This window comes from Accipiter gentilis, chromosome 1, assembly GCF_929443795.1.
Source record: "Accipiter gentilis chromosome 1, bAccGen1.1, whole genome shotgun sequence".
NCBI lineage: Eukaryota > Metazoa > Chordata > Aves > Accipitriformes > Accipitridae > Astur > Astur gentilis.
In genome coordinates, this window is record NC_064880.1 from 2,881,709 (window position 1) to 2,904,602 (window position 22,894).

Below are 22,894 nucleotides of genomic sequence, written 5' to 3' on the forward strand. Positions count from 1 at the left end.
CTGTGTTTATACTTTATTAAAAAATAGCCAGTAGCTAAAGGTTCCAATCAATAAAATACCAAACTTTTAAATTGTAATATTAAAGGCTTAGTTTAACAGTCAGCCTGGTGTATGAAATGGCACATCGGTTAGATACGCTATAGGAAGGCATAAGATTACATTGCGTAGTTTTCATGTGTAGCTGGGATTTTAAAAAAAACAAAAAAATTGACATATTCCTCCTCTGACTTCAGAACAAGAGCCCTAGCCATTCTGTTGGAGTTAAGCCATCACACAGCCATAGCGGAGATCAGGGAATACAGCTGTCACCGAAACAACTTCAGTGCTTGACCTCTGTTCAGCAACAGATCTGAGTTGAGAAATGATGGTAGGGCAATCCACTTCTAGATTCTGGTATGTAAGATGGATGTGCAGATTATTATTATGTTTGTGTATATCCAGAAAAACAGCATTTATATTAACAACATTCTCTACTCACATGCATGTTGTGAACCTCCTGCGGTTACAAAGCAACATCAGGAAAACAAGGAGTGAAAGATGCGTTGTCCTGTCAGCAAAACTCACTGAATCGAGAGGCTTACTGTTAATTTCCCGAGAGCACTTTGCTTTTTAAACTAAGTTACCAGCTGTGCTGCTATAGTTCCCTAGCACGATATGAACCAAGAAAAGTATAGTTTTTCTGAGCAGCTTCCTCTACCTCTGTGAAACTGACCCATTGTCTTACATCCTGAATGCAAGTACTTGATCAGAACTTCCCCGGCTACGATTTCACTCTGTAAGAGCTGCAGATAGAACACAAGGGGGATGCTCAGGAGTCGATCCTTCCATAGGAAGAAAACACTGTGGGAAGAAAGGAAGACCAGTCAACACCAACACCCAGCAGCATTTATGTCCTTCTTGTAAAAGGTTTGGGTAGTTTAAGATTAGTGGTTCTCTAGGTCCCTTTATTCTGTCTCTCTCAGTTATTATAAGGCAGTTATACAGCATAATAAAGAAGAAAAATTGCATGTATCTTGTATAGAGGACATTTTTCCACACAGGTCTGTTTTTCTGGATAGCAGCAATTCTTATGTAGGTTAGAAGCAACTTTGACTAATGTCAGTTTTCTTGAGGGAGAAATCACGTTATGTTCCATCCAGTCTTCTGAACTTTGTCAGGCCAGTAAATTCTGAGGCTGCGGTACTGCTTGATGTCATTAGGGATCTGCCTTTTATTATGACTGTCCCTAACTATTTTCCTGGCTCGACAAGCTCTCTACTTAATTGTGACTGTCATACAATAGGCTACAACCTTCATAGTTAAGGCAACCTTTTTAAGTACTTACTTCTTTCTCTCAGCCCCTGCCCAAAGCTGCGGTAGACGTGAATCAGCGCCCAAAACAAAACGGATTTTATTGCAACAGAAATGCAAGAGCCGGTAATGAAAGCAGCTTCCAGAGTGTAAGAATTCCCTTTGCCCCACTCCCTTATCACCTGCAGGAAAATAGAGACATACAACAGTCAACACCTAGTGCCACAAAACCCTGAAGCCATAAAATGCAATCAGCCAACCACTAAGTTTCTGAAAGAAGTCACTGGATAGTAATGGGGGGGGGGGGGGGGGGGGGGGGGGCGCGGAAAACTGGTCACTTTTAAACTGTCTTACTTTCCCGATTACATGATTCCCTGGGTGCACGCTGACTCTAGCTAAATGCATACACCATCTCATCTCTGCAGCACTGAAGTCATATCAAAACAGTACTGTGCCCAGACTGAAAAAATGATTAAGCTGGAGATAAGGAAACCAGACTGCATCTTACATCTCAGTTTCTTTCCACTGTAAAATACAGAATGAAGTTGTGTTCCCTGACTGTCATTGTAGTATTATTGTCACCCATGTCCAGGGGCCAGCTTCATGATCCCATTTTCATTCATGGCTAGCCTGATTACTGTGCTTGTGACATTAGTAATTGCCTAACCTGTGCTTTTTTGAGAGGTCCGATACAGAGAAAATGGCAACTTTTAATTAAAAGCAACATGTTTATATCCTGCAGCTATCTTACTGCATTGAAGAGGGGTCACTGCTCCCATGAACAAAGTATGATCAGGCATGTTAATACTAAGATGAGAGACCTCTGCAAAAATCCAGTCCTGAAAGAAAGATACTAAGATCTGGCAGTATTCTTTTCTCCCTTCCTGCAGGTTTGAGTCATTGCCCTAGCAGGCCTAGTGATTGTCAGGATGAGATTTAAAAAAGCATAGTTCTGACTACTTTGATTTGTTAACAAACCCAATGGCATGTATTCCAAATCAAGGCAGGTTATGGATGTCCTGGCCAATTTTGGTGCAATTAGTTGGTTTGTCTATTAAGTTCTATCAGTTTTCCTGTTTACAGGGTTGTTAGCAGCTGCTCTATAGAGTCAATCTAGCAGCTTTTTCAGAGTTGAAGTAATTAACAGTAAGTGCAGTTTACTTTTATTTTTTCCCTACCTTTCAGGTAGTCAGATAAAATATGTTAAAAAGAATTGGTTTGAAGAAGTGACTACATTACAGATCTCTCTAGCAGAGAGGAGTATTGCATTGCATGTCCATGCCCTCATTTGCTGGTCACTCTTGCGTGTTCATTGTTACCATACAAAATTGGAAGGAGACCTAGCTATTTTCAAGTTGTCACGTTGCTCTTAATGTCGGAAGCCACCACCTGTACTTTTCTTTCTAAATGCAAGATTAAGTAAAGTATAGCCACCAAAGACAGCGTGTGGTCCTTCTGTGCTTTGCCAGATCAAACAAAGAGGCCTGTGAATAATTGGAAGAGCCTGATTTGACTGCATACTTTAATAGAACCCCAAAGACTTGGATGACTGCAGCCACTGGACTCTTATCAGTACCTGGAGACTATTTATGTAAAGTATGAGAAACACTGGCTGCTATCAGCATTTGAGTCCTTCCCGTGATGACCAATCTGCCTTGCCCTTGCCCTTCTTCCTTACCTCCTTTCACATGTGTTGTGGGAGTTGCTGGGGTGCCCCAGCGATAAGTGCTTTATCGCTATTATAGTGCCAAAAAAATGCCTAAGACTGGAGTTTGTTGGGCTTGCACTGTCTCTTGTTTTGGCTACATCAGGATCGACAGCTGGGGATGCTGCCTAAGAAATTCTTTAAAATACAATGACTTGAGGCCGGGCAGGTGGTCAAATGCTCTGGCACCACTTGAGACTTCTTGTGAAGCAGGGTAGGCATTTTTGAGGAGCTGCATATCTTGTACTGGAGGATTTTGTTGTATCTTGCCCTAATCATTCCGGACACTTTGCCAGTTGCAGAGACTTCCAGGGCCTCTCCCTCTTAACTAATCAGTTCAAGAGGAATTTGACATGGTTCCTGTCTTCAAAAGTTGATCCTGAAGAGGTAGGACGTGCCTGCTGCTCTCACTGATTCTAACAGGAGCTGCAACGAAGGGGTACGCTCAGGAATGAGTCACCATGTTTTGGGCCCAAGGATCCAGTAATGAAGAGGAGGCCTCCAGCCTTGCTCCCTGTTATTGAGCAAGTAAGTTTGATGAATTACCGTGTAAAGCAGGTAGATGAGATAAACTACTTCAGGTATATTCTGACCCAGAAAAATCCACACCAGAGGTTTCAGTTCTTTTAAGATCTGTAAAATAAGATGAGATATATACATAACTTTATAACTTGTTGCTATATACTCTATAAAGGCTATATATAGTTGATTTTTCAATAGCATTTCAAATGTCGGTGTAGCCGAGTTCTCAGTTGTAACTTTGTTCTCCTCTTGTCTTATCTACCTATGTTTTTTTAGCAGGAAATACCATCTCTGTTTTCCACTGAGCTGGGCCAGGAGTGATGTTGGTGAAATCAGAACTGGTTGTTTCATGGGCGCATCCTGACAGCTGTGTGTGATTTGAGCCATCTCGGCATCCTCTTGAGTTCTGCCTTCTAATGCTTACAGTACAACTCCCAGCTAGCTTAAATGGAAAAGCAGCTGTCTCGGAAGAGTTGTATTTACGCTGATGTACTTTTTCTTTGGGTACGCTCAGATTTTTCTCTTAATGTCTTCATAGCTAACAGACTGAGAGCACTCTGACTTTTTTCTCCACCTTTGTTTCTACTACAGAGGAATAAAGTCACAGAGAACTAAAACGTGGGAGAAGCAAGAGGATTTAACTGTCAGAAAAACTTAGTTTCACAATTAACCCTGGGACTTGGGAAAGAAGAAACGATGGACTGCTTTCCGGCAGGTAGCAACTTTCAGCAGTCCTGAACTGGAAGGGCAGGTCTGAGCAAATGAAAGAAAAACAACTGAGTCACTGGGACTGAAAACAGTGACTGCGCCAATGCTATGATAAGATTTGATGCATCCAATCAACCACAGATTCCCCCCAAAACCAATATTGATTCTTCTGCAAGGGTCAATGTGTGAACCTCTACAAAAGTATTAAGGGAACTGTCCCTCCCCTAAGGAGTCTGTTCTTTGCCACCTCTCCTATTGTCTCTGTTTTCGGTAGTACTGCATAGTGCTCCTCTTAAGAAAAGACCAAAAGGGAAAGGAAAACAAAGGCTGAGAAACAAGAGAAGGGGGAAAGAGACAATTAGTAATTAATAGGAGAAAAGAGAGAAAATAAATAATGGAGATTAGGAAAAATAAATCCACTAAAGTAAATGGGAGAGTGTATATATAAATAGAAGAAAAATAATGAAAAAATCCCCTTGCGAAATGGCATGTGCATCAACCCAGAAATAAGGGAGCATGAGGTTAAGCTGTACTTTCAGGTACTGTGGTTACCAGAAAGGACCATGTATGAGGCATTTCCAAGTTTTTCCTTCTATTATGCTTATACTTTCTGGTGGGTTATGTATGTCTGCATACCTTTCTTACATAGCAACCTCACAGTAAGAGAGGACCAAACAAGACAATGATAGATGCTTCTCTACTGCTGCATCTTTCTGCAAGCAGCTGACTGTGAAAAACTTGTCTGAACAGGGTAATGAAAAGGAGTTCCTTTTGTCACCCCTCTGTCAAACTGTCTACATGCTCTAGCCTGAGACAGAATCATTTTTACCTTGGATGCAAAGCTACCAGACAGACCCTTATGAAATGTATCCACCTTTTCTAAGTTGCTGTTGCCCTGCAGTGCTGCCACTTACTGAAATACAGCGCTACATTTTTTTCATTAATTTTACATTTCCTATTTCTTAGTTAGACAAGAAGCTGTTAACTTCTTCCAGCAGAGAGGTCAGTAATGTACCTAGACGGGGTAAAAAGTAGCTTTCAAGTAGTTCTAACTTACGCGGTTTTGAGCAAAGGGCAAGAATATGTACTTATCCCTAGGACATTGACTATTACTAGTTGAACTATTAAGAAACATGTTTGCTATTGATGAAAGCTTAAGGAATATCACGTACGTTAGGACAAGAAACCATCTAACTGAAGCACCTCTTTCTTTTCTTAAAAGAAACAGTGCTTCTTTTAATGCCTAAAGGCAAATAAAGGATAAGCAAAGAACTCATAATCTGTGAAGGGCAACGGGTCAGATCAACTTTGTTTCTGATGGTGGGGGAAAAGTGGCTGAAAGGTTTACACTTTAAATCCTAGCAGGAAAACGGACATGGTTCTGATTACTCCCTTCTTTCCACACCCGAACTGAAAGCAAAGATCCAGTGCCTCACAAAGGTATATAAGGAGCTCCTAGGAGGAAACCAAGCTGTTTAATATCCCTTTCTGCATTCCTAAGTGTCACACTCACAGTTAGTCCTGTCTCCATTTTTCATTGCTAGATAGCTGTTAGTGGCCACGACACTCCAAAGTTCAGGAGAAAGATGATTCTGTGCAACTATTCACCTCAAGTTACTAAAGTATTTTAAAAGCAGGGTGCTTGGTGCTAGCTCCATTTTTAGCAAGGAAAGCAATCAAAACACTTGAAAAGCTGTATTTCAGCTGTCAGGAATTTGGCTGAATGGCTAAAGCAAACACCCAAGGAGTCTAAAAACCCAACAAACCCAAAACCCCCTAACCTCCTTCCTGGTAATAAAAAACTCACATATCTGATGTACTTTGGCCCCGATTGTGCAATCATTCTCGGAACAGAGCTCTCAAGATTTTGGAGGAAGTTCAGTCTGACTGACCTGAAAAACTAAATTTCAAGTTCACAAATCCTTAACGTTAACTTGAAAACTGCCACTCACCTTCAAAGAAGCTGCCCAATAAAGGACCGCTCATCTTTTTGGTATGGTTTTCTAAGGATATAAGGCCTACACAAGTCTCACTGCGTCTGTATATCCATAATAATTTGGAGGACTGTTGCAAGTTTTACCTAACTTTCTCGGAGAGGTAGAAATATTGGAGATAATGTGATCTTCTAGGTTTCATTACAGTAGGTGATCAAGGACTGAGAATGAAACAATGTCCCTCAGAAAGGAATAACGATAGTGTGACATTTCATCGTGTACACTCAATTGAGAGACAAGATTTGTAAGAAACCTGACTTCATTATTGCTGGTGCTCTTGTTTTCTGCTGGGATCCATTCTGGCTCCCTTCCACTTAGCAGTATTACATAGAATGGGATGGCTGTAACTTCCCAGCCTGTGATAATTGCTCGGGGTAAGAACTTGTAGTCTCAGAAGTTGGCTATCCTTGCTAGTGTCGCTGTTAGCTTAACACTTACTGCGATGATGCTAATGGTCACCTTCAGGCAGGCCCAAAGGACCCCTGTTGCCGAGATGATGTTATGTAGAAGGGTGATCTCGTGCAGGCTTATCAGCAGAACACACAAGCAGAGCTGAAAGAGAGGAGGCAAAGATCTGGTAAAATTGTTAGTTTGAGACCATACAGCCCACCAAAAAGTATTTGACGCAGACTCCCAGCAACAGTAAGCTGGGCACAGATCTAAAGCCTAAAATTCTTCCTCAGAAGCTGACAAACAGTACAGAATGGGACACGAGGACAGTCGTACTTCCCTGTATGCCATGTTAGCAACAACAAAGAACAGGGAAGGCAGTAGGATGTGCTCCAGATAAAGCAGAAGGCAATACAGGGTAACACATAGTAAAGTAAGAATGAAGAGTAGTGTACAGAAGTACAAACTCTTTCTAAACAGATCTTGGGTTCCTTTCACTTGTCTGTAACTTCAGGTTGCTATCTCAAGCTGATTGCCTTGCTAAGTCAGGCTTTCCTCTCCCATCCCAGTATTGTTTTCTCAAATGCAGGAGACAGCTGGGATGGCTGGAAAGCAAGAGACTGTAGGCAGAGATGTTGTGCAGTGATAATTTTTCTTATTTTAGGAGGCCATGTTGCATTGGAGCTTCTGGATGCAATTGTTTTTATGGAAAAACTTCCCCAAAATAAGTTTCAGTTCTCCTTTTGGGCAGGACGAGGATAAAATATATGTTGATTCATTTTTTATGGATTTTAACTAAGCTTCCCTATAGCAAACAAACACCTGGAGAGATGACCATTATTAAGCTAATCTTATCTAAAAAGTAAGATGCAGGCAGGATTGCTCTAGGAAGTTAATAGTTCAGGTCAGCTAGTCTTAAGATTTTCTCAACAGGAGGGAAAAAAGGGAACCCAGGGGAGAGAGTTCTATACCTGTGCCTGAAGATCAAAGGTCAACATGGAAAAACAGAGGTTCAGCATGAAGTATTGTGACTGTAGGCTTTCTAGAGCACCACCCACTCGGAAGGCCATCATGCTTTGACTCTGAATGAGGATGATGGCACAGATCACATCAAAGGAGCCAACCAAAAGGATCAGAATGAAGCGGGCCTGATGGGAAAGAGAAATCGGGATGTGACTGGCTGTGCCAAAACAGGGACAGTGTTTAACCTTTAATCTTCCCACTGGAAATAATAAAGGAGTAAGGAGAACCAGGCTGCCTATTAATAGCATTGTAATAGACCACAATTAAAGATGACAGTTTGCCACACTTAAGTGGCAAAGATCAGGCCGTGATTTTTGCCATTTGTTGCAACCACTTGGTAATAACTGTAAACTCACCTTGGCTATTTTGGTTTACGTTACCCTCGATGTAGTAGTTTTACAACCGTTAAGACAAGCATAACCTCTGCACTCCGTGTAATATCATGACAACTTTTAGCAAGGTTTTGTTTGAGGTTTTATCATATGGTTTGAAGAGCGAGCTTTCTTTGATAGAGACCGGCGCTAAGCTTCCTGTATGGCATAAACCACCTGGTAAGAATCTTCCCTATTGATTTCAGTGGGGACAGTGGGTTATTTTGAATGCTGTACTTACTAAATTTTGGAAAACATTGGTTTTGTCTGGGTTGTATCCACAACTTTGCTGGCATTCACGCTAAATATCTGCTGCTTTAAAGATGGCTGAAGTAGCAAAACATCCTTCATAATTACACTGCTATAAGAATTTTTATACTAGTATGCCTTATTCTGGCTCAGAAATTTTGCTCAGGAAGCAGGAGTTACAGTAATCCAAGTTACTTTTATAGTAGTAAAAAAAAATCCTTAATAGTACATCTTCTACACCAGGCTTTACTTTGAGGTTCTTGTTTAATATATAAACTGATGACTGGGATCCATACCTTAAAGTAATTTGCATCTCTTCGATGCCTGTTCCTTATTGACCCTAACAAGCCAGTTTGCTGTAGATAAGTATGTTTAAGTAAATGTACAACTGATATGTAAATTGAATAGGCAAATTCTGCTTTGCTGCATCTTCCTAGCTTGGCTGCCATCTCTTCTATCAAAGAGTAATTTTTGGATGACTTCACAGCAAGGAACCTCCTTCTCACATTTGTGATAAACGTGTGACCACAAAAGGGAAGGACTTCTGAGAAGCACGGCAAGTGGAAGTTTAACTACAAATCTTAGTAATGCATAGAATACAATCCTTGTATTAACTTTTATTGTTATGAAGTGCAAACAAGATAATCTGGAATGGCAGTACCTCCCCTAGCACGTTGTATTTTTTTGTTTCCTTGCAGCAGGTTACCATAACTCTCATAAAAATACATGGCTGCACTTACGGAGCAGTGGGGCTAATGGCCGTGCCCTTGCATATAGACTTGAGATTCCAGTTCTGTTTGTAGGTTAGATTTACGTGGCTTTAGGCCAGTCATTTTATAGATGGAAATCTGAAGGAGAGTAGGTGAAGTGAAGGATACCTTCTGCAGTAATCCTTTGTGAATAAATTCTTTGATATCTACGTTACTTTCAGATACCCCCACAAAGAAACCCACAGAATAGCTCAGAGAAACAGATTTGCAGTGGTGGAGGTGCATGTTTTGTTATTCAATGGTAGGAATAATTCAGCCTGATTTTTCTCTGTTATCAGTGCCCTTATCACAGCTGTCTTGCCCTTCCAAGATTTTCAAATCCAAGATGTGGAGAAAAGAAAAGTTAATTAAAACCAGGAGACTAACCAGGAGTTTTGGCTTTTGCTCAGCAGAGAGAACTGTGAAGTTGACAATGGAACGAAACATCACTAGCAAGATGGAAAGAACAAAGACGATGAGCTCCTGGCGATTCTCCTGCAGGATTCCTCTAGTCACATAGTATACACAGAACACTGGGAAGGAGAAGGAAAGGTCAGTTACCAGGTGAACACAAATTGCACATGGTGCAATTTTTCGATATGCTTGATCCAGATGACAAAATGGAAGTATCAGGACCGTGTAACTTTGGCTCCTCAGTCAAGAGCGTATCTTTATACTTACCAAGGAGCCTGAATCGGATACTTAAAATGAGTACTCTCCCCTGTGTTCAGCATACAAGACATGAAATAATTTGTTAGATTTTTAAATTACTTGTGAAGTAACACTTTGAAAATGGCAACATATTAGCTATCCAAATTAATCAGCAGCTCTGGTATGTTATTCTAGTAATACTATATTGAACAGTATGTTGAACAGTATATTTGAATTCAATGATGCAACACCATTTTTATTAAAGAACTGAAATTACATTATCTTCCCAGTGAGAGTAATTCAAGTGACTAACAAGCCATTTACTACTCGTACTCATACCTCTATAGTATTGTTTGCGTGGTTCTGACCGCTACAAATGGCTTGGGTGTTGAATTGAACTTAGACAGGCTGGATTCCTAACAGTTTATTTTTCTTGTGGAAATTTTGAAACGCCCCACCCTGCAAACTATAGTCCAGAAAAGAACTGGTTTGGACAAGTTCTGAGTTACATTTTTATAAAATACATCAAAACTTACCACTCTTAACACCACAGTTAGCTGTCCGTGTTGGACCCTATGCTGTTTTGACAAAGCTTAAATAAGGAAAAGGCTTTCCTTTCGTAACAACAGGAATCAGTGCTTTGTTCTTATGTAGGATGCTCCTGCAAACACTAGTTAATTGTTACCATAAACAAAGTAACAATAGACTTCTTTTTCCAGAGGGCTACTTCCTGGATTCCGCACATCAAATAATCTAGTTTCGTTAGGCTGGGACATGGGGACAAAGCGTCGTAGCAGTTTTCAAAGTAACATAACAACTTCAGTCTCTCTAAAAAAACCTTCTAGTGAATGAACTTCTTTTTCACTTAATTATTAAGTGATTGAGAAAACTGAAAATGATTGGCAAATTACGAAGCGACTCATGATTTTTTTGCATGCTTGTGACCTCAGGAAGACCTGAAAGATTTAAGACAGTATTACCTTGTTTTGAAAATTCAGCCGCTAAATCAGAAGAAGTCTGTACAAATAATTTGAAAACAAACTTCTTCTGAGCATCAAGATTTTTGCAGAGATAGCATATGCACATTTCTGAAATAAAGGACATCCCCTTGTTTGTGGTAAGTGAACATTTTCCAACAAATTAAATCCCAAACCCTCTTTAAATCTCTCTAGTGGTAAACGCAAGAGATTGTTATAGCCAGGGCATCTGTTTTTTCTTTAAAGAACTATTATCAGTTCTGTCAGTCTTTGTCTAGCCTATAGGAAACATGGTTTTGGCATGTTTATGGAGGTTAGCTTACACATCTTGAAATCTCAAGGTAAGCCAATCACAGTTTTAACACATTCCTTGAATTATGTTATCTTTACTGACTAATACATTGAAACAACTTTTGTTTACATTAAACCTTTGAAATCTGAAGTAATGTTTTAAAAATACACTATTTTTCCTGATTTAAACCAGAGGCTTGTGAGAGGCATGCGCTTCTTCCTGTGTGTGTGTTGCAGCATAGAATACTAATTAGTATCAACAGAAGGTAGGAGGGGGTAAAATAGATTAGCAAGCATGCTTTCAACTTCCCCATTTATAACATCATGTGATTCATTTGGTTTGCTATGAAGGTTCTTCATTTTTCTCTGAAGCACAAAACAGTGGTTGCTAACAAAAAAAGTGTGACAGATTGGAGGCACCAATGGTCTGTTCTAACATTGCAATTTTTGTTGGTATGCTGAGTCCTGTGTGAAAAGCTGCTAATCAAACCAGGGTTTTGGAATAAAAGTATTGTTTTATGTGTCTAATTATAGAATCTGGAACAAATCTATTGTCTTTGTTCCCTCTGGGTGAAAGCGTGAAAGCTGGAAAGCAATGACTGCTTATAATTAGCGTGTCCTTCTTGTACACAAGGTGTTACACCCACAGAGTCTATTCTTTTCTACACTGTTTTGGCCAGCGAGCCAACAGCCAAGACCTGCTAAAGCCACTGCAGAGGACTTCCTAAAATACTTACAGTTCTATTTATTTTCATGTCAAGTTTCACTTCTATTTAATACAAATGGACCCAGGAATATGAACCTAAGTTTCTACTGAAGCTCTAATTGCAAATATCCAGGGAAGTTCAGATTTTCCTTCCAGTAGGACAAAAATTATTAGGGAAAAAAAAAAAAAGAAAAGAAAAAAAAAAGAGAGCTTTAAAAAAAATGAGGTCCCTGTTTTCTTTTACTAAAGTATTTCAGGTGAAGCAACATCATTGCAGGAACTTAACACAGAGAGATGACTTGATGTTTTCCTGTTTCAGATCAAACTGTGTATGTTTGGCTTCTTGCAGTGTAAGAAGGTGCCTTGAAACCAACTACAACTCAGATGTAAGCATGGCTCAGGTCAGGAGATGTACCTTCTATGACGAGCCTTGGAGCGTGGACACCTCTGAATTCCCCAGCATATTATGGCACAGACGTTAAAATGGGCAACGGTAAGCTCTTTCTGGCATAGCTGAACATTCGGTATATCTTACATAAAGTGACAGCTGTCTGAAAGCAAAATCATTGCCAGATCTGCCTAATGAAACTCCAGTAAGAAAGCCAGTTACAGCAAAACTTCCTAAAACCTGAGTATTTTGTCGCACTATTCACATATGAATATTATTTTGGATGACGCCACATCCATTACTGATCCCTTCCCTAAAATACTACTGGGAAAAGCAACAATGGCAAAAGCATCTAGATGGTTAGTCCTAAACTAGCAGAAGATTCTACGTGTAACATTATCAGACTAAATGGAGTGAAATAAGAAACTTCAGTTGCCTCTTAATTATTACCTTGGGAAAAATTGCATTTGTTTTAGAATACAAACAGTATGTTTCTTACCAACTCCAATTAACTGAATAAGAGAAATGGTGAAATCTTCCTCAGTTTGTCGAACGAGTGTCTCTACGGTTAGCCCTATCACACTTAGCAGAGACAAAATAGTGACACAGAAGTAGATCTTCACAGGAAAAGATAGCTCTGAACAAGGTTTTATCTGTAAAGGAAGAAAATGTTTTAAACACGTAATGCAGTATAAACTAGTTGCTGTTCCTAAGAAACACATTAAAGCAAGTGTCATCGGCTAAACGACCCAAGTGCAGGGTTTCCCTTGGAAAAAGGAAGAGAAACTCTCTGCGATTGAATTCAAACTGCAAAACCGCTGAGGAAGGGAGAAGTCCAACTTTATTCCGTGATCAATCTCAGCCTAGATTTTTCTGGTGTTATACCTACACCCTGCCTTCTACTTTTCTCAGTCCCTTGCGATGTTCAGCAAGCAACTTTTTCCCAGTACCCCGTTATCCAGACTTTCGCTTTTAGAAAACTGCAGAGAAGGGTTCACTCCTGAGCGACGGGCAAAGGATTTGAGCGAGAGATTTTTATTTATTTTTTTCCCCCATTCACCCCAGGCAGCCTAAATCTCGGACACCCAAACTGCACCACGCTAGCAAAAATAATTTTACTTTCTTGTGATGTTTGGCAGTAAGGAGAAAAAAAAAACAAAACCAAAAACAAAAAGGCCGGGTGAAAAAAAAAAAAGGAAAAAAAGAAAAAGGGGGGCGGGGTGGCCGTTGTTCCTAGCGGGGTACTCACGGGGCCGCAGGGCGTGGGGATGAGCTGCCGGTGCCGGGGAGTGAGGTTCGGCAGAGGGGGGGCTGCGGTGGCGCTGGAGAGGGAGAGAGAGGAAGGGGGAGAAAAGGGAAAGGGGAGCGGGGGACGGACAGACGGACACACGGTCACCGACCCCGGCCTCCCCCGGCTCCGCTCCCGGCCGGAGCGAAGCCCCGCGCTGCCGCCGCCGCATTGGGCCGTACCAACCAGAGGTGGGTGCGGGGGGGGGGGGGGGGGGGGGGGAGGAGGGAGTCGGCCGAGGCCCCTCCCCTCCCCACGCCCCCCACCCTGGTAAGGAGGCGGGGGGAGCGAGGAGAGCCGTCCCCCCCGCTCAACGCTTGGTTCCGCCCGGCCTCCCTCCTTCCCTCCCGCGAATGGCGCGAAGCGCTGCGGCCTTCTCGCCGTTACCTGTCGCCGCTACCGCCCTCCTCCTCCTCCTCCATGGCCGCTCCGGTACCGTCCCCCTCCGGTAACGGTACCTACATGGCTACAACGGTCGCGCGAGGGTTCCGGGCAGCGCCCGCACTTCCGGGGCAGGCTGAGGTGGACGGGACGTCACTTCCCCGTCCCGGGCGGGAAGCGCTCTCGGCGTTCGTTCCCTCCTTCCCGTTCATCCCCTCGGGGCCTGCGTTTTCTCCTCAGCCTCGGGGGGTTCTCCCTTGCCCTGCCGGTGTTGCCGAGCGACCGCTGGTCTCCTCGGACCGTGTCAGGCGCTGCGACGGTTCCCTCCCCCCGGAGGGACCGGCCTCCTGTGAAAGGCCTGGCGGGGCTCGGGGTGGGGGGGTGTGGGGTGTGATCGGCTGCTGCGACCCCCTCTTCCTTTGGTTTTTTTTCCCCCTTTTTTGTGGTGTTTTTGTTTTGGTTGGTTGGGTTTTACGTCCCCTTCCTTTTCGTAAAATGGCCTCCCGTTGCCCGCCCCGCGGTGACGGGCAAACAAACGGCAACCGTGACAAAGGGGCGCAAGCCCCGCGCCCTTCTCCGCGGAGGCAGCTCCGTTCCCGGAGCTTTATCCACCCTCCCCGGGGGTGTCCGTTGCCGGAGCAGAGCTGGTTCCCGTGGACGGCATTCTGTTCATCCAACCCACCCCTTCCCTCCATTCCCTCCGGGCGGAGGCGGTACGCGGCTGGGTCCGCCTTCCCCTGCCCGAGGCGGCGGCGGCGGCGGTGAGGCGGGGCAGGTGAGAGCGGGGGCGGCCCCGGTCGGCTGCTCCCCTCCGGGGGTGGGAGGTGGCCGGTGCCCTGAGGACCGAAGCCCGGTTTGAGCGGGAGAGCCTCTCGGCTTTGTCAGCGGGAAGCCGGGAAGGCCTCCCCCCCGCCCCCTTCCCCGGCCCCGGCTGCTGGCCGTGATGCGCTGACCGGCCTCGGGGTGCTGTCGGCGGGAGGGGAGAAAGCAGCGGCAGGGCTGTGCTGGTCCTGATGTAGAGGAAGATCCAAAGGCCGTTGTCTGAAAGGTGCTGGTTCAGCTGCGGCATGCCCTGAGGAGGGAGGTGGTCGGTGGCTACCTCTTGCTGCGACGCTGGTGCTTTCTGAAAACTCCTTGAGCCGGCTCGGAAAGGACGTGGTACAGCATCGCTCCCTCGAAGGTCTCTCAGTCTCGAAGGGGAAGGCAGAGCTCCTGCCGCTCCTCCCGTGTTTGGGATGCTCCGTCAGCTCCGAGATGCTGCTGCATCCGAAAACGCGTGCCTGTGTGGTGGCTGGTTCTGAATCCGAGGAGGGAAGGTTTTAGGACTGGGTGACGAGAAAGGCACCTGAAGTGCAAGAAAGTACTAAGCTATTTCACTCCGTTAGCATCTTGCCCTCTGTATGGGAGATGTTAATAGTTTTGCAATTGTATTTACGGTCAGTGCTTATAAACATCTTGGGAGCTCTCGTTATCATTTAGTGAAACAGCGTTAATAATTACAGCTTACTTGGGATGCTGAATTCCGTGCATTCGTTGTGTTGGAAGTAGCTTTTGGGTGACCTTGTTTGCATAATAGTAGATTAAGAAATATGCACACCAAGCCTCTGTTTTTTCACAATCAGATTAACCTTAGTTTCTCTAACACTTGCAACGTTTTTTGAGCTTTTATATTTTTGTGCAAGGTGTAAAGGTGGCTTTATAGAGTTCTTTGTGGATTTTGTCAAACAAAAGTATCTGTCTTTATATATAGGCACTAACAAGTGGTCAGAAAAAGGGTAGCAATGGCTTTTTATCTTCACTGTTAGATGGTGGTCATTCCAAAGTCCAGAGCACTTCCAGTCTTAGGCAAATGAATGCAGTGAGAAACAAGTGTCATACATGCAGTGCTGATTGTCAGAATCTGCTTGGCTATTTAAGAAATAATTAGAGCTTCTGACCATAAGGTATCGGTTTTGAGGTGAGCTACGTCATAAAAGAATTTTGTATTAAATTTGTTAGAGTACCTGACAGATGCTCACCAATGCATATATATCAAACATAAAAAATATTTCGTATGCTCTGTGAAAGAATCGTGAAGGACTCTGTGCATAACCAGGGTTGCAATAGATAGTTAAAAAACACAGAATCTGTAGTGCTGGAAATGCTATGCTTTATTTTCACGATAAACCGTGTCTTGGTATAATACATGTAATTTTTGAAAGATGCTATATGGCCTCCTTCAGGTGACTGCTTTGTCTCTTGTTGCTGTATGTGTTATCTTTAAATAATTTAATTCTTTAAGTTTTAAGGATGGACTCTGGTTGTCTTGAACTCTGGCTATATTGTTGGCTTTCTTATTTTTGACAATTTTTTAAATATTAGGGTTAAACCTGCAGTTTCTCATGAAAAGAAAGTTTAAGGGAATACTGTTACAAGGAATTTTGACGTGTGTCAGTGATAATCTCACTGAAACTATCGAGTTGGTTTTATCTCTTGCGCTTGGGGTTTTTTTGTCAAATATGGCTCTGAAAGAACTCTTAATTTTCTCACTTTGTGCTTACTTTTCGAGAAGATGACCAGGTGGTGTTAGGGGTGGATGAAGACAGCTCAGCTGGCTGCCTTTATCTAATCTGTAGCTCTATGGCAGAACACCTCAGCGAAGGCCAGGTGTGGAGAGTGTGACAGGGCCCTGTTGTAAAGTTGACGAGCCCTTGCAACTGTATTTTTACCAGCTGCTTCACCCCTTGTGTCTTTGCAGTTTTGGAGGAAGGGGGATGTGACACAGGCCTCCCCTTCACCAGAGAAGGAAAACTGATTTTGCTCCCTTTTAAATTGTGTTAGAAAACTACTGTTGTAAAACTTTACGTGAGGTCAGTTTCATGGTTTTTTTTTTTTCCTCTTTTATGCATTTGACTTAAGTGTAGAATACTATAGTTTCTTTGGAAAACATTTCGGATGAAACAACTACTGCAAAAACATGGTGCGCGTGTCCTTGTTAACTAGTGTTGCTTCTGCCTTTTATTTTTTTGCAAAATTTGGTGTTTCTTCTGGGACTGTAGAAAATGATCCCTGTAGACATACTGCTCTTACAGTGATGAGGTTAAACTGTACTGGTGTCAATTAAGTGTAGATGATGTGTGTGGATTAAGAGTAGATGATGTGTACTAGTCCTGGTCTGGATTAAGAGTGACCTTTTTCCCTGCAGCCTTAAAATTTGAGGGGGGAGTAGTTCCCCTGGTTTGATCTATCACATGTCCACAAATATATTTGTTGGAGTTGGAGTGAGAAAAGGGGGTGCTATTTATTTCAGAAGCTGTGAGCTGGTGCTAATTCAAAATGTTAAAACTGTGACACCATTTCTACAAAAGCACTGTACAGACAGCTGTCATTTCTATATATTCATGCAGGCTGGCTGGCAGCAAAACGATGTTTGTTCCCATGAAGGCCACTTGCACACAATAGAAAATAGCATAAGCAATTTAGTAATCGAAGGAAGTATGACTGCTCTGTTAAGTGAGGGGAGAGTAGTTTTTTGTTAAAACTAGATGCTTAAAAGCACAAGCAGATAATGTCTTTATTTTCCTCACTCTTAAATCTTCTGAGGAAATGTTCTCTGCTTCTGTTTTAAGTTGGAATTGAATGTATTTCTGATTAAATTTTGAACTGCTCTGGGTAGAAAGGGAAAAGGAGCTTGAATGCAGGTAGTCTTATGAATATGATGTCTTAAAGCTTAAGAAATTGGTGAGTTGTTGAATTGGTAATTAGCTGCTACTTGTAAGTCAGAATTTGTCTGACGCTCTCAAAGCCTATCCTGCGTATTTTTTCCACCTTTAATACAACATTTTTATTGCTAATGTAGTTAAAAGTTGGAGCAGATAGAAGGAAGAGTGTAAAGTGCACTGCATGCTGTTTGTTCTTTTGAGCTGGAAGATTGAATGTCTGTGTGTAATCCAAGAGAAACGGTCTACTAACCACTGCCACGTTTTCATCTATTGGTAAACATCAGCTGCTGGTTGGTCTTAAGGGAAGAAGCCTGAATTAGTTCCAGATGGAGAACTCTTTCAGCCCATTTTAGGCTTCCCAGTTGATTTAAGACAGCAGGTCAGTAATTTAGGGGAGTAGTTTTGTTCTTATTTGCTGTTCTGCTTCCTGCTGTGTGCAATCAGTGATATCAAATATGATATTGCAGTGCTGCTGAGGGTAGGAGTTGTGTGTTTAATTGCTTTTGGTTTTAATTGAATAATATAAACAGAAGAAGTATTAACAAAGTTGTGATAACTCACCATTTTGAATGTAGAGGGGTATTTTTTTTAAGACCTGAAAAAGGAGGAGTCGTCAAGAATCCAATTTTCTTAACAAATTCTCTTAAAGAATGCGTATCTTCCTTCAAAGTTTTGTCTTAAACTGCGTTAAGACAAGTATATGGTTTAACGTGAGTGTGTCGGAGGGTCTTGTACTTTGGTGTGCTGCTAGCGTGATTTCCTGGTAAAATGGAAAGAGATAAGGGGATAGGGATGGAAAGCCTCTGTGCATAGTTGTAATAACAGAAGTAGAGAACATGAGGAATGGAAAATTTCAGTGTAAAGTAGCTGCTGTTTAGGATATTGAGACTGACATGATATAGTTAACTCTTTCGTACCTCTATATGATTTATTTTGAGATGCCATATCGGACATTAAAAAGGCATGAAGAAAATAGTGTATTCTATTCACTTGTTCACATGCTAACGAAATAAGGGCAGGTGCAGTAGCTCTTGTTACAACTCATGTGTTTTTGCTTGCCATTGATTATTTCTTGTGCTGCCATTGTTCGATGCACTGTAGTATTATGATCTTGTTTTGGACAGCTTTTCCAAGATGTCCGGTGATTAACTTCCCACACAAGAATTACTTTTTAACTGTATAAGGTCTGCTGTCTTGGCTATCCAGCAAATGTGCTTCTGGAAAAGTATTTCAAATGTAATTTCCCCTAGTATATTTTTGTTGAGGAGCGAAAGAGGTCCCAATTCATCCTATGTTCTTTTGCTTATAAAACACAGACTGCAAAATAGAAAGCGATAAATCTGATATGTGTTTTAATGTTGCAGATAAGCTGCTCAGGTGCAATTTCTTTCCTTCCCAATACAGACTTTGAATCTGTTAGTGTTTTGACTAACTAACTAACATTATGTGACTTGAGAGGAATAAAGGTCAGGGTGTGTTTTTGTTGCCCTCTGTACTCTTCTACTCTAACTTGCCACATTTCATGTGATTTGTAAAAGGAGGAAGCTCTAGTTGCAAATGATTTAATGCGTTTTTCTGTCAGATCTTTTAAAAAGGCTTTAAGAATTATTGCCAGCACTAATAGTGAATTGCAAGCTATAATAGTACGGCATGGCAAAATAAGTAACGCTGCATTATTTACAAGTAATTAAATAGAGAACAAGTTTGTTTGGAAAGCTCTTGGACGTATTTTCCTACTCTGTTCACCTAGGTCTCATACTTACCAGGATAACTGTGTTCATGATTACTGGAAGTTACAGTCCTTGATTATGGATTGCTCAGTTTGACTTGAGTTGATAACAGGTTAATTAGTACTAAGGGTATGGGCTCCTGCCCAGATTTTCTCAGTTGTGAAGATTTTTCTGTTGGATGGTTATAAGAAGACCTTAGACTGAGATCAAAGAAACTGCAGAATCTTGAAGAGGGGTTAATTATAATTGAGAAGGCTGTGTTGACATGCTTTAGAGGAGAAAGAACTTAAAAACACATGAAATCTTTTGTGTGTGTGCGTGCTATTTTAGAATTAAAAAAATCGCCCTTAGATAAGTTCTTAGTGCTTAATCTTGGTATCGTGATATTAGGAGTACAAAATCCAGTCTGAAAGACAAGCTACAGAAGTCTTTTTATCTTTGACAAACTGCAGGTGAAATGTGGTATCTTTGCTGCGTTAGAGATTTAAAATGTCATTACGTTCAGAGCTACATACTTTTTTCCTTCTTTCTCTTTTTTTTCATTCTTAGGCAGAAAAAATGGAATAGACCACATGAAGAAGCATGTGAAGTTTATTTTTATGCAAGATGTTATTCGGAGGACCAAGCATACTTTTTCAGGCCACGGGAGATGAAAGACTAATAACATATTTTTGTTTTGTCAACGTGCTGTTCTGTGCTAAGTCAATGTTGGTTTGTATTAAGGACAAATACTAATTTCTTAATGCCAGCATGTCGACTATGACAAGTTCTCAGACACCGGAGGAACCTAATCCTCCCCCGCTTGAAGAAAAGCCAAAGGGAAAATCACTATTTCATTTCAGCTCGCTCTTTGCTAACAGGAGTGAAAAATTCATAATTGCTAGGAGTGATAGTGTACCAGAGGAGAATGTTTTGAAAATAACTATCACGGAGACTACGGTCATTGAGTCGGACTTGGGCATCTGGAATTCTCATGCTCTCATCTACCTCACTTTGTGGTTTTTCTTCAGCTTTTGCACTCTTTTTCTTAACAAATACATTCTTTCATTACTGGAAGGAGAGCCCAGCATGCTAGGTAACCCTACCTTTCTTTTATGCTTTAATTCCAGTAAGATATTTGACAATACCAGATCCTCCTATATAAAGTTGAGGGACAAAATTGTTCGACTGAAGTGAAAAAGGCCTAGTTAGGAGGTGTGGGGGTGGATCTTGGGGCTGGGAATTTGAGTTGTGATCTCGGCCTGTAAAGGGGCTTCTGACTGTCTTTTCCTCCACTCGCTGAAAGATGGTATGAAACTTCGCTCATAGAGGAGCCGTAAGATGGTGTTTGAGAACTAAGAGGTGGAAAGAAAAATGTTATTTTTTGTTTTCTGTGTTGGAGGGTAGTGTGGGTTTTTTTTTGGTATTGTTTTTTTAAAAAACCCAAAATCTTCAGTCAGTTGTTGATAGTCTCCAGTGCTGTTAAGATTTTGATTGTTTGCACAAGTGCAAAAGTTGCCTTTTGTGTGATCTCTATTATCCAATGGGCTGCTTATTTTTATTTTTTTTTTTAGGGGGGTAACAAAGGGCACTTAATCTGTGAACCAGATTTTTAAGGTGTATGCCACCTTTTGTTTTATTCTGCTGCCTTGCTGGTAGAAGGAAAGGGCTTCTCTGAGAATTTGTAAAATCTAGACAGCAGTTGCCATGTTTCTTAACAGCCAAAAGTACTACACATAAGTTTGTCTAAGAAATTTTCTTCTGTTGCTTGATTCGTCATGTTCCCATCATCTTCTGATTTTATTTTATTTTTTCCTCTCATCTTTCTTTAGGTGCTGTTCAAATGCTTTCAACCACCTTCATTGGCTGCATAAAAATGTTTGTTCCATGCTGCTTGTATCAACACAAAACACGCATCTCTTATCCACCCAATTTCATCATGATAATGCTGTTTGTTGGATTAATGAGGTAAATAGTTAAATATTTCCTAGAGATCTGTCTGGTTGCTTTGTTGCATTCTTCTGAACGGAAGCTGTATTTTCATGGCTCTCTTCCTTTTCATTCTTGATTGGAAAGTGTTTGGAATGTTCACCTTTTGCCCCCCAAAAATCACAGGATAACTTTATTTTTAGTTCCTATTGCGAAATGCTACGTTCCTTTTTCCAGCTGTCAGTTTTTTGACTTCTTATCACATTTAGCTTCTTTCAGAACACACTTCTCTTTCCATTTACTTTCTTCCTGTTCTCTTTTGAGGCTGGTGTTTGTTTAGCGTATTAGTTTTTATTATGATGTTGCTTTGTTCCCTTACCTTTTCCAGCAATTTGCCTCAAAAGTGATACGGGCTATTAACATTTATCTTTTAAAAAAGTAAATATTTGCTGTGTGCTGGGATAGTATCAGTTTGTGGTCTTGGAGGGAATAAGAATATATAATTTGGTTTCCTCTATGCTGCAAAATTGATAAAGTATAATAGGTTTCAGACTAATTCAGAGTAGCTTTATCGTAATAACTGTGCCGCCCTGTTGTTTAATTTAATGGTTTAAAGTATGGTAAATATGTAGTGTACCTAATTTACATTAAAGATGGATAACTGCAAATTATAACATTTCCTTGGTGAATTACTGTTTATCAGCAGAATTTTGCTAACTTTTTCAGCTGAACCTCTTGAAAACTTTAGTTTAAAACACTGTCATCTGAAGTTTGGTTAGAGTGCATTAAAAAGTGAACTTTGATGTTTTCTGAAAGTCCAAGGCACATCTGTGGAAATTGGACAATTGCCCAAGGGTGCCTTCATTTGTGCTAAATAAATAATAATGTTTAAGCCAAAGTGGAAAGAAATAGACCTGACGCATTTCACCTCACACGTGCTGAGGAGTAAAGGTGTGCAGCTGATCGGTTACTGCGGTTCAGTCAAGCTACTATGATTCAATAACTTGATTGCCAGCTACACCTGTCTATATTCTTAGTTACTGCAGCTCAAACTTATAAGCCTGGAGAAATTATAATGCAGTTCTTTTTTAAGCATTATTTTATTTTCTGCTTAATTTCATGTGTTGTTCTACTACAGATTTGCAACCGTAGTCTTGGGTCTTGTCAGCTTGAAAAATGTGGCAGTTTCATTTGCAGAAACCGTTAAAAGCTCTGCACCTATTTTTACTGTTATCATGTCTCGGATGATATTAGGGGAATACACTGGTGAGTACTTGACTGTTGTAATGTGATTTTATTTTTAAAAAAATTTTTTTTTAAATACTACTGTTGCTTAGTTGGCCATGGACAAGGAAATTCCACTGAAATACAGTAAATGCAGCTGGAAGAATTATTCTGTTTGAACACTATAAGTAGAGTGTATACATAAGTAAAAAAAAGGATTTATTTGAATGCAGCTGTGTAAGGGCAGGGTTGCTCTGAAGTTATTTTTCTGTCAAGAAAATATTACTGCAGCCTTAAATAACTGAAGTTCAGTGTGTTCCTTCTTGTAAGGACAGCTTGCTGCTCAGAATTTAAAATCCTTGAATTTCATCACTCTGTTCACTCTGTGAATAAAAAAAAAAAAAAAAACACCACCAACCAACTGGCTTACAATATGATTTCTCCCAGTCGCAATATAATTTCCTTGCGATTCCACTTGCAATTGCACGCTACTTGCTTGAAGAGATTTTGCTAGTTACCAGCTATAAGTCATAGGAGTAATGCAGAATCCATGTATAGATTGCTTTGTGATGGAAAATGGCAAAAGGCTGAAATAAGCCAGAGGAAGAAGAGTAATTCAGTCACAGAGTAAAGAGGGAGAGTATAATT

At 41.2% G+C, this 22,894-nt stretch overlaps 2 protein-coding genes across 8 annotated transcripts in view; one reads left to right on the plus strand and one right to left on the minus strand.

The window, feature by feature from the left end:
• Positions 1-13,796, minus strand: LOC126045268 (uncharacterized). Of its 5 annotated transcripts, XR_007508050.1 has the most exons (10): positions 13,690-13,796; positions 13,264-13,336; positions 12,514-12,667; positions 9,389-9,534; positions 7,581-7,757; positions 6,658-6,771; positions 3,542-3,628; positions 1,325-1,472; positions 479-840; positions 1-390 (listed from the first exon to the last, which is right to left on the minus strand). XR_007508050.1 is itself a non-coding variant. In XM_049816096.1 (9 exons), the coding sequence occupies exons 1-9, from the start codon at positions 13,722-13,724 to the stop codon at positions 809-811; spliced, it is 966 nt and encodes a 321-aa protein (XP_049672053.1). In that variant the 5' UTR covers positions 13,725-13,796; the 3' UTR covers positions 1-808. The 5 variants fall into 5 exon arrangements, 3 of the variants coding, with proteins under 3 accessions (XP_049672053.1, XP_049672075.1, XP_049672066.1); XM_049816096.1 differs by having other exon boundaries at positions 1-840; XR_007508053.1 differs by lacking the exons at positions 1-390; positions 479-840 and adding an exon at positions 2,969-3,421 and having other exon boundaries at positions 1,384-1,472.
• SLC35E2B (solute carrier family 35 member E2B) overlaps positions 13,645-22,894 on the plus strand; it is a 15,194-nt gene continuing 5,944 nt past the window's right edge. The window contains exons 1-4 of one of the 3 annotated variants that reach the window (XM_049816001.1): positions 13,645-13,750; positions 19,664-20,189; positions 20,926-21,061; positions 22,161-22,288. In XM_049816001.1, coding sequence (XP_049671958.1) covers positions 19,865-20,189; positions 20,926-21,061; positions 22,161-22,288 — 589 coding nt within the window. In that variant the 5' untranslated portion in view covers positions 13,645-13,750; positions 19,664-19,864. Of the gene's footprint in view, positions 13,751-13,930; positions 17,764-19,663; positions 20,190-20,925; positions 21,062-22,160; positions 22,289-22,894 lie in introns of those variants that run through there. The other 2 variants (XM_049815992.1, XM_049816008.1) reach the window with 2 other exon arrangements.